This window comes from Paramisgurnus dabryanus, chromosome 1, assembly GCF_030506205.2.
Source record: "Paramisgurnus dabryanus chromosome 1, PD_genome_1.1, whole genome shotgun sequence".
In the NCBI taxonomy this organism is placed as follows: Eukaryota; Metazoa; Chordata; class Actinopteri; order Cypriniformes; family Cobitidae; genus Paramisgurnus; species Paramisgurnus dabryanus.
The window spans coordinates 39,150,792-39,161,985 of record NC_133337.1 but is presented as its reverse complement, the minus strand read 5'-3'; the positions used below and the strand labels follow the sequence as shown (position 1 = coordinate 39,161,985).

The following is an 11,194-nucleotide window of genomic DNA, read 5'->3' as shown; positions in this document are numbered from 1 at the left end:
AATTCACTGTGCTTTATTGGCATGAGATTTTTCTATGCATTATTGTCAAATAAAGAATCTGTAATATGATCTTTTAAATAATCTGCAATGCAGACTAGGACAAAGAGTAAAGAAAGTTTATTGAGGTCATATTAAATACATCACACAAACACATAGATAAATACAGGATTGTGCGTCTGACAGTTGTTTGTGTGTATTTCTTTATTAACAGGACACTGAGGCTATGAAGAGAGCGTTGGCTCAGATCGACTCAAAAATGGGTCAGGCTAAGAACTGGTTAAGAGATCCTCACGGCCAACCAGGTAATCACAGCTCACCTGTGTGTACATTTATAGAAGTATAGTGTCATTTATATCATAAAAAGTCTTTTAAAATGAAGTGTTTTATTATGTACTAAAGTCCACACATAGGCTGCGTCCGAAACCGCCTACTTCCATACTATATAGTAGAAGAGGCGAGTAGTATGTCCGAATTCATAGTATTTCTAAAACAGTAGGCGAAAAGTTACCCGGATGACCTACTACTTTCGACAAGATCCTGAAGTGTTCATTCGATGGATGCTTTGCTATCCCTTGATCCCCTGGGAGAGGAATAACCCAACAAAGAAAAAGGAGGGGTGTTTTTTTTATAAAAATGCCAGAAAGCAGTAACACGGTTCTATGCAAATACATAAATTAAAACAGCTCTCCTTTGTACTAGTTACTAACTTGCTATAACGACATATGGCACATAATGTATCAACATGGCGGATGTAGTAAATCCGAATTTATTCATATTATCCGTATTCATACTATATAGTGAACATACTAATTCAGTACCTACTGTCACAGTATGCGATTTCGGACACAGACAAAATGTTTGTAAAGTTAGCAGAAATATTATAGTAATTTTTCACCAGGTCTTTGACTCTCTTAAAAAAACTGCTTCTCCTCTTAATAAGATTTTGATGTTAACCCCTTATTTATAAATCCTGATATGTGCATGGAAAATTGCATTTTAATGCCCATGTTATATGTGCGCATGCTTTTTAAATGAGGCCCTTGGTCTGTACGGAAACATGGATGTTTACTGATTTAATCGTTCCAGGTGATGCAGGTGAGCAGGCCATCCGTCAGATTCTGGATGAGGCTGGTAAAGTGGGCGAGCTCTGTGCTGGGAAAGAGAGGAGAGATATTGTGGGCACAGCCAAAACTCTGGGACAGCTGACGGAGCAGGTCTCAGAGCTCCGAGGCAGGTATGTAGACCACCATGTGCGATGGGTTCAAACCACAGATATTTGGGTAATCAATCCAGATCTCCAACCATTACACTACCACCATCACTACATCTTTCTCCTCATCTGTGCGTTTACCCTGCTGTGGGATCCATACTGCGGTAAAAATGGTGTCCGTATGGCGATCGATAGCTTTCAGACAGATCAATCGCAGGAAGGGAGGGTTAGATCAGATGAAACCAGAGTCTTCCTGCAGATCAGATTCTAACCTGTCTGATGTCATCTGATTAAAGGCTGTGTGTAGCCTGACGTGCACCTCTCCAAAAATGTTACAACGCGTCAGTTGTACGTGGACCGTAAGTGCTGTGATTGGTCCACTAGAACCCCTCCTATCAAGGCCAAAAAATCACATTTCCTCAACGGTAAAAACAAAGATGGACCAAGTTGAGAAGTGATATTTAACTCAAGCTGCAACAAAAGTCGCTGCTTCTTCTTCGGCTTTGCCTTGATACGGTGTATACAACAGTGGACATTGCCTACTAGTAAAGATGCACCAATATTAAATTTATTGATACCGATAGCCGATTATTCAGACTGATTTCTGCCGATACCAATAGTTTGGTGGTTATATTTACTTACCCTAAATTCTGAGGATTACATTTCGGGATGTTATTCATTCATATAATCACCATTAAAATTTAATATTATACTAGTGATGTCTCTTTATATTTTCTATTCACAGAGCTCAAATTTATTGCATTTTCCTGTTCTCCTTTGATTGACAGGATAAATTGGTCATTCACTGCAAAAATGGACTAACTTACTCTTACTTACTCTTGTTTTCAGTAAAAATAAAATCTTAAATTAAGATGCATTTTCTTGATGAGCAAAATGACCTAGGAAAATCAGTCTAGTTTTTAAACAGAAAATATAAACTTTATTTAAATTAGTGCTTAAAACAAGCAAAAAAAATCTGCCAATGAAATAAGAAAAAAATTCTTGAATAAGTTTACTTTTTTTAATAAACACTTAATTCAAGAAAATGTTTCTTATTCCATTTGCAGTTTTTTTTTTTTTTTGCTTGTTTTAGGCACAAATTCAATTACATTTTATATTTTTTATATTTCTTATTTTCCTAGGTCATTTTGCTCATCTAGAAAATACATCTTAAATTAAGATTTTATTTTTAGATTTTTCTTACTTAGTATTTTTGTCTAGTTTTCAACAAAAATATCAAAAAATTCTTAAATTAAGATGTATTTTTGATAAGCAAAATGTCTTTAGAAATTTTCAGACAAAAATTATACAATTTAACCGAATTTGTGCTTAAAACAAGCAAAAAAATCTGCCAATGGAATAAGAAAAATTTTCTTCAAGAAATTTTTTCTTATTCCATTGGCAGATTTTTTTTTGCTTGTTTTACGCATTAACTTACTTAAAGTTAATATTTTTTGTCTAAAAACTAGACTTATTTTCCTAGGTCATTTTGCTCATTGATAAAATACATCTTAAATTAAGATTTTTTTTAGTCATTTTTTTGCAGTGTGAGTATCGGCTGTTTTTAAACTATCGGCCGATAGTGTGAAAAAATGCTTTTATCATCCTATCAGTTATTGGCCGATATATCGGTGCATCTTTACCTACTAGTGATCTGCATGTGTAATCGCACGTCAACACAAACAACAACGCTGTACTATAAACAAAAACATAGCCTACAGCGTAAAACAAGGCTAGTCAACTTGGGCCAAATGTGGCCCACCAGTCATCTTTATCCAGCCTGCCAGCATGGTTACTTTAAATCCAACTTTACACCAAACACGACACATGACGGCCGATAACCCAGAAATAATTCTCTACGGAGAGTCTGCAAAGGGGTTGCATGGGGTGCCCACCATCGGCAAGTGCATAATTTTCGGATTCGATTTGAACTTTGGATGCTTTAAAAAAAAAATTACTTGTGCGACTACACCGCAAGTGACACATATAATAGGTAAAAGTCAAATATATATGAAAGGTAAAAAGTGGGGTAAAAGTTTGGCCCGCATCACATTTACATTCTTAAAATCTGTCCCTCATAGAAGACTGGTTAAAGACCCCTGGCATAAAGGCTATACAGAAGTATAATATGACCTTAAGACCCCTAAAGGCCACCTCCATCAGAAGAATGTTGTGTTATTTAGGGCTAAACTTATCTTTCTTACTATGTTTTTCAAACGAAAATGTCCTCTTTTTTTCAAATTATGTAAATCCCAAGTCATTCTGGGTAGATACTCTATGGCTTGAGTTGCTTCTTCAATGTAGGTCTGTGGTATTTCATGGCTGTTTTTTGTTAGCCAAGTGCAAATGTAAGTCTAAGTGCTTGGAAATGTAATAGAAAATCTATTTTGTGCTGCATCAGTCAAACTTTGAGTTTCTATCAAATTGTTTAGAGTAAAAAGTTCTTGATAATTGACCCTATGGAAGCCAAACAATATTTGGGCCTCTGGAGTTGGTTGTATTAAATGTGGGTTTTTTTTTTGTGTTTACTGCAGGGGTCAGGGTGCGACTCCAGTGGCCATGCAGAAGGCCCAGCAGGTTTCTCAGGGTTTGGATGTTCTAACTGGGAAGGTGGAAAACGCTGCCCGTAAAATGGAGGCCATGATGAGCTCCAAACAAGCCATAGCCAAGAGGATCGACGCTGCTCAGGTATGGTTACAGTCTAAGCAGGACATCAAAATCATTTGATCCTGATGTCCGTCCAAAAACACCCCTTGTTTATGAAGTAATTTAAACGGTGACCATACTGTCTGCTGAATCTGCAGAACTGGCTGGCGGATCCTCACGGAGGTCCTGAGGGTGAGGAGAACATCAGAGCTCTTCTGGGGGAGGCGAGGAAGATCGCAGATCTGTGTGAAGATCCCAAAGAAAGAGATGACATCCTGCGTAACATGGGCGAGATAGCCGCCCTAACCGCCAAACTTTCAGAGCTAAAGAAGTCGTAAGTACATCTCACTCCAGGCTTTGTGGAAATTCTTGGCCAGGATCTCTGGAATATTAGCTCGTTCTTCCGTAACTGCCCGCATGTGGAATTCTTAGTTTCCATTGTTTGACTGAAGTTTGGCTAATGGTTGTTAAGCAACGATTGTTCAAAGCGTTTGCACATTATGTATGTGAGCTAGACTGGAGGAAAGATTTTGTCTTCAAACATAATGAACAAGAGAGCATGCTGATACATCAAAGTTTGAGTTTATGATATAAGTTATGAATAACGATGATATGTTTTTATGTATAGGGGTAAGGGGGATACCCCTGAAGCTCGAGCCTTGGCAAAGCAGATCGCCACAGCTCTCCAGAATCTTCAGTCTAAAACCGGTAAAGCCGTAGCCAACACCCGACCGGCCAAAGCAGCCGTACACCTGGAAGGAAAAATCGAGCAGGCTCAGAGATGGATCGACAACCCCAGCGTGGAAGACAGTGGAGTCGGTGCGACAAAAACGTTTCCTTCTTACTTTAATGAGTTTAGGAAAACATTTACATATAATCTATAACAGCTGGTCTGTCCATTTCACTTTGAACGGTTGAACAGACCTGTTGAACAGTTAAGGAAAATAAAAAAGTTTGTTTTGGCTAACATATCAACGCCTCGTCTCCAACTACAACAGAAGAAAAACAGTTTTACTATCTGCTTAGTCAATTATTGACGAATAAAAGTCCCGTCCTACATTTTGCATTAAAGGGAGGGGGTTAATGCCATTTCATGCATTCTGAAGTATTAACACAGTTAATACATTAACATTAATTAATGTGTGACGAGATATTTCTGGGCCAAACTCACGCCTTCTTTTTCCTACAAGTTTTTTTCAAACATGGGTACTTGTTACGTATCAGTGACCCCATATTCCTTTTATGGGCACTTCCACAGGAAAAGGGTAAGCGTGGCGTGAATGGCACGTTCCGCGTGAATTGAAAACTCTGAACTTCGGCGGATTTCCGCGCCGCGTTAACCAATCAGGACATTGCTGTAGTAGTGACGTGTTAACAGGAAGTGCCGGAGTCGCAGAAGCCCCTCCCATGACGCAAATTTCCTTGTGAATGTCTCGAATTTCATGCACAACTTTCACGCGCGAATTAAAGCAACACTATGTAGTTTCCATGTAAAAATGACTCACAGCTCCCCCATGTGGTTGAAAAGCGCAACAGTGCCAGGTATCAGACACTCTTCTGCAGGCAGGGGGAGGGGTGGGGCTGTGTTTCCTACCCTCCACCACCACTTTCAGAATGTGCTTGAAGCAGCTAGGAGGCTGCTCAGGTTGCAGCAACAGTACAGTTTGTCCAGTTAAACGTTGTTCTATCACTAAAATAATTTTAGAGACATTATTTAAAGGTTAAAAAACTACATAGTGTTCCTTTAAGCGAGTGAACTCAAATGTTCAAGCGTCCAACTACGTACGAATAGCGCGTTTTTGCCACCTTTACCGCGGCTGGTGGGAATGCACCATTAGAGAGAGAACGACGAGGACGCTCATTAGCATTGTTTCTTCGAGTAGAAGTCACAGACATCACTGCACGCAAAGAAGTGTATTTTTGGATGTAAGGAGAAGAAAGCCTTGTTCAGCTTTCCAAGTAAGCCAGCCTTATGATAAAGTTTGTTTATCCGGGTTAGGAGTTAAGTTTTGCGTGTTTGTTTTGTGTTTGATGTTGAAATGGGGCAGTCCCAACCGCTTCATGAGTCGCAGGCGGTTAGTAAAACTGCATCAAATGCTTGTGTTTTGTTCAATCTGCGAGTAAGTGTATATAATGTGAAGGAAACCTGTGTGGTTTCACAGACAGGGATTAGCTTAAGCCAGGACTAGGCCTTAGTTTAATTAGGAAATATAACTAGTTTTAACATACATGCCTTAATAAATCAGTACTTGTGTGTTTACTAAAAACAATACGTGAGCAACCCCCCCCAAAAAAAAAAACAATACACAAGTATGTTGTGTGTGTGTTGTTCTAGATTTGCTCCTCCCGCTGGACGCTTCCGGGATGTTGTGCTTTCCAGAAACAATTGCTGGAGCCAATATAAATCTGATAAAACTAGAGACATGGTTTGTTATGGGAGCTTTAAAAATCATCTTACGCTCTACAATACAACATGTTACATAAATAAAAGATGTTGTGAACTGCATTTCGTGTCATTTGAAATATTTTCATCTTTCATTGTTGTAGGTCAGGCTGCTATTCGCGGTCTGGTTGCCGAGGGGCGTCGCCTGGCTAACGCGTTGCCCGCATCCCACAGACATGAGCTGCAGGGTAAATGTGAGGAGGTGGAGCACCTGATGGCTCAGTTAGCCGAACTAGCGACCCGTGGGGAAGGAGACAGTCCACAAGCCCGCGCTATCGCTCAACAACTAGAGAACACTCTGAAAGTAAGAGAGAGACTTCACTGTAGTACATATTATCAAGTCAAATCATCCTACATCATCATGAGATCATTAACCAATGGCCAGCCACATATCAATACTTGTTCTGTATCGATTAATGACAATCACAGTGTGAATCGTAGATAATCTTTTGTCATAGCAAAGTCATAGCATATTTAAACACAATTACAATTATTTTGTGAACAAAACTTGCCCCCTGCTGGTAAGTGAATGTTACTGCTTTTCTCTAGACTGCAATATTGTATTACCAGAGTTTTACTTTTATACATAATTATAATAGCAGATCCGTGTGCTGTTTGTGCTGGTGAGGCTGATGTAGTTTGTAATGTTTGTGTGTTTGTGACAGGACCTGAAGGGTAAGATGCAGGAGGCCATGACACAAGAAGTGTCCGACATCTTCAGTGACACGACCACACCAGTCAAACTACTGGCCGTGGCAGCGACCGCCCCACCAGATGCGCCCAATAGAGAACAGGTGCGCTTGTAACCACATAAGCACACTGAAGTGACAGCATGTTTCTCGTGTGATTAATTATGTAAAATCTGACTGCAGGTGTTTGAGGAACGGGCAGCAAACTTTGAGAATCACGCGGGTCGACTGGGCGCGACAGCAGAGAAGGCAGCCGCAGTCGGCACTGCTAACAAGGGCACGGTGGAGGGCATTCAGGCGGCGGTCAAATCCACCAGAGAGCTGACACCACAGGTAAGAGAGAACGAGATGAAGTTTATTTTGATTGAAAATGTCCTGACATCTGAAATGTCAAATGTGATGTTTTTTTGCAGGTGATCTCTGCAGCTCGTATCCTACTGAAGAATCCTGGAAACCAGGCAGCGTACGAACACTTTGAGACCATGAAGAATCAGTGGATCGACAATGTTGAGAAAATGACAGGTAACAAAGACAGACTTTACTTTCTTTTACAGGTGGTATATGACACAAGACTCAAAATTGATGCGAATGCTAAATGACAGTAAACCAGAGGTCTTCTCGGGTCCAAAGAAGTTATGACCCAAATCACTTTTTTCCCGAACCCGAAGCAGCCCCACACGCCCCAGTCAGACAGAAAGAAACCCGGGTGGCCTTGCATCCAATTTGGCCCGGTGCTCCATTTATTTTCTGTTGTTATCTGACAACGACACCACAGTTACTGCTAAAATGTGCATTCAAACTTGATTGACAGGTCCGTGTTCGGGTCATCTTGGGAGATAGGTCATACCCGAGACCCTGATGCCGCTATTATTATACCCGACTTGTGTCTGAAAGCACACGTGAAACTTTTAGACTCAAACCCGGTTATGTCTCAGGTCGGACCTCTGGTTTTCGGATCTGTGGGCCCGTGAAGACCTCTACCGTGAACTTATGTTGGCTGCAAAGTTTTTTTTGACTCTGGACTCTGTCTCTACTACAGGTCTGGTGGATGAAGCGATTGACACCAGGTCTTTGTTGGATGCATCAGAGGACGCCATTAAGAAAGACCTGGACAAGTGTCAGGTTGCTATGGCTAATCACCAGCCTCAGATGTTGGTCGCCGGAGCAACCAGCATCGCCCGGCGAGCCAATCGGATCATGCTGGTGGCAAAACGAGAGGTGGAGAACTCAGAGGACCCGAAATTCAGGGAAACTGTTAAAGCAGCTTCTGATGAGCTCAGCAGGACCATTTCACCCATGGTCATGAACGCCAAAGCCGTGGCCGCCAACATACAGGACCAAGGTAAGACACTGCACAAGACAAATGACCAGGATCATACCTGTAGCCATCATGTGAGAAGACATCTTCAATGCATGTTCTCTTGACAGGCCTTCAGAGAGGTTTCCTCGAGTCTGGTTTTAAGATTTTGGGTGCCGTGGCTAACGTGAGGGAGGCGTTCCAGCCGCAGGAACCAGACTTCCCCCCTCCACCTCCAGACATGGAGAACCTGCATGTCAGTGTCACCAATCTCTCCTGTAATGTCGTCTGTTTATTTGACAGGTCCAGTGAGATTTTAAACATTGTTGCCTCTTGTTTAGATTCAGGACACTGCTGCCCCTCCAAAACCGCCCCTGCCGGAGGGTGAAGTTCCTCCACCGAGACCTCCGCCACCTGATGAGAAGGATGAAGAGTTCCCGGAGCAGCAGGCCGGAGAGATGGTCAGCGAGCCCATGATGGTGGCCGCCAGACAGCTACACGACGAGGCCCGCAAGTGGTCCAGCAAGGTTAGCGGTCCCGTTGAATCCCCCACATGTTGAGCATGCATAACGCGGCAAGGTACCAAACGCTGGGTGTTTATTTCCTGCAGGGTAATGACATCATCAGTGCCGCCAAGCGTATGGCTCTGCTGATGGCTGAGATGTCTCGACTGGTCCAGGGCAGCAGCGGCAACAAGAGGGCACTCATTCAGTGCGCCAAAGACATCGCCAAAGCCTCTGATGAAGTCACGCGGCTCGCCAAAGAGGTCGCCAAGCAGTGCACGGACAAACGCATAAGAACCAACCTGCTGCAGGTACAACTTGCACAACAAATATACAGTCAAATGTGTTTCTGACCTCTAAAAGTGGTTTCATTGATTTAGCATTTTCCACTTGTAATTGAATGACCTAAGAGGTTGATTTTAGGTCGAAAAAAGGTTGTAGTCACAAGGGATTGATGTTTTTTTAAACTTCCACTGCAAATAGAATGTCAAATGTGTTTCTGACCTATAAATGTGGTTTCATTGATTTAGCATTCTCCACTTGTGATTAGATGAACTGATGGGTTGATTTTAGGTAGGAAAAAGGTTGTAGTCACAAAGGTAGTGATGTTTTTTAAACTTCCACTGCAAATAGAATGTCAAATGTGTTTCTGACCTATAAATGTGGTTTCATTGATTTAGCATTCTCCACTTGTGATTAAATGAACTGATGGGTTGATTTTAGGTAGATAAAAGGTTGTAGTCATAAAGGGAGTGACTTTTCAGTTCTTTGTATTTGTTAAATCTTTGTCTTTCTGCAGGTGTGTGAGAGAATCCCAACTATTAGCACTCAGCTGAAGATTCTGTCCACGGTGAAGGCCACCATGTTGGGACGCACCAATATCAGCGAGGAGGAATCAGAACAGGTCAGATTTCACTTGCGTGAAAGCAATTTTCTGAAGTTTCTTGAATATGTAAAAGCAGGCTAAATGTGTATCGCTTCTCTCCCATAGGCTACAGAGATGTTGGTTCATAACGCTCAGAACCTGATGCAGTCGGTAAAAGAGACGGTGAGAGAGGCAGAAGCCGCTTCCATCAAGATCCGCACAGACGCCGGTTTTACTCTGCACTGGGTCCGCAAAACACCGTGGTACCAGTGAGCACCAAAATCCCAGTGTGCATTGGGCAAAGCAACTCAGTCCAGGTCCTAAATGTCATTGCAGACATGTCAATCACGTTGTTTGGGGGTGACCAAATTATTCCATTTCAAAATTGTTGTTCTTGAATGTTAATGGATGTAAAATAAGGGATGATATAATTCAGCATTCAGTTTCCTTCCAATTGCTTTTTTATTTGTGAGAAACGGTTTATTTTGTGTTGATGGATCAGAGTTAGAAAAATTTACAGTAATTATGTCCTGTTGTATCACAGAGGTTATTTTGTTAGGATTTTTTACAGAAATAATCTGTGGCTGCCTCACACACAGTTTTATATCTCATTTTTGTATCTTTACTTGCACCCGTCTCCTTTACACTGTTTGAATGTATTTCACACATACACAAAGATTACTCGTTATATTTTGCCTTTCTGCACAAAAACACAAGCACATTTTTAGACTATAATACCGCGGTTAATAATAAGTTTTTTAATGCAACAGGTGAGTCATACAGCTTCAACCATAGGTACACAGTTGTACTATTGTTCGTCTGTAACCGTATGCTTAATAGAAGAACATTGGTGGATTGTTTCATTCCTTCAGGGATTGCAGTTTACAGAAGTCTAAACTGATAGGAGATAAATCAAATTCTGGTGCTTAATGTGAAATATACCAAACACATATTTTTTTCATTATTTAACCAAACATACAGAACATATACATGCACTGCCGTCCCTGTTTTACCACTAAGATGTCACTGTGCTAGATACACTACTAAAATCTTTTGCGGGATGCACACTCAAGTATATTTATATGAGTGAAAATATGCTCTTTGCATATATATGAACCTTTTATAATGTTGAGAATATCATTAGTTTTAATGTAAATAATGATGACAGCCTGTAAGACCTAATGTGCCTTGTCTAATAAAGGATCTAATTATCATCTAAATCTATTGTGTGAGTTTGTGTTCATAATTCTCTAAACATTACCTGAAGATCATATACACCCGTCAATCATTTAAATGCATATTAATGCAACTTGCAGCATTGCTTGACAGTATGATTGAATTCTTATATAAAACTATCCTGGTAGTGTATTGATATATTAATGATAGTAGTGGTATTGATTTTAATTTATACTTCAGTAATATTTTTAAATAATAAATTACTGAATTATTTTTAAATAGAAATGAATTAATATAATATTAGTGTAATATGTTAATAATAGTGGTTAGTTGTTATTATAATGAATTCATTTATCAATGATATA

The 11,194-nt window shown here is 40.5% G+C and overlaps 1 protein-coding gene across 1 annotated transcript in view; it reads left to right on the top strand.

Moving 5' to 3' along the window:
* vclb (vinculin b) overlaps nt 1-10,867 on the top strand; it is a 27,928-nt gene extending 17,061 nt beyond the window's left edge. The window contains exons 7-21 of the mRNA XM_065272189.2: nt 212-302; nt 1,087-1,234; nt 3,745-3,898; nt 4,015-4,190; nt 4,485-4,675; nt 6,404-6,603; nt 6,965-7,093; nt 7,172-7,321; nt 7,402-7,510; nt 8,028-8,330; nt 8,417-8,541; nt 8,627-8,812; nt 8,896-9,099; nt 9,588-9,692; nt 9,780-10,867. Of these exons, the coding sequence (XP_065128261.2) occupies nt 212-302; nt 1,087-1,234; nt 3,745-3,898; nt 4,015-4,190; nt 4,485-4,675; nt 6,404-6,603; nt 6,965-7,093; nt 7,172-7,321; nt 7,402-7,510; nt 8,028-8,330; nt 8,417-8,541; nt 8,627-8,812; nt 8,896-9,099; nt 9,588-9,692; nt 9,780-9,926 (2,418 nt within the window). The 3' untranslated portion in view covers nt 9,927-10,867. The remainder of the gene's footprint in view (nt 1-211; nt 303-1,086; nt 1,235-3,744; nt 3,899-4,014; nt 4,191-4,484; nt 4,676-6,403; nt 6,604-6,964; nt 7,094-7,171; nt 7,322-7,401; nt 7,511-8,027; nt 8,331-8,416; nt 8,542-8,626; nt 8,813-8,895; nt 9,100-9,587; nt 9,693-9,779) is intronic.
* Nucleotides 10,868-11,194: the final 327 nt, after the last annotated feature.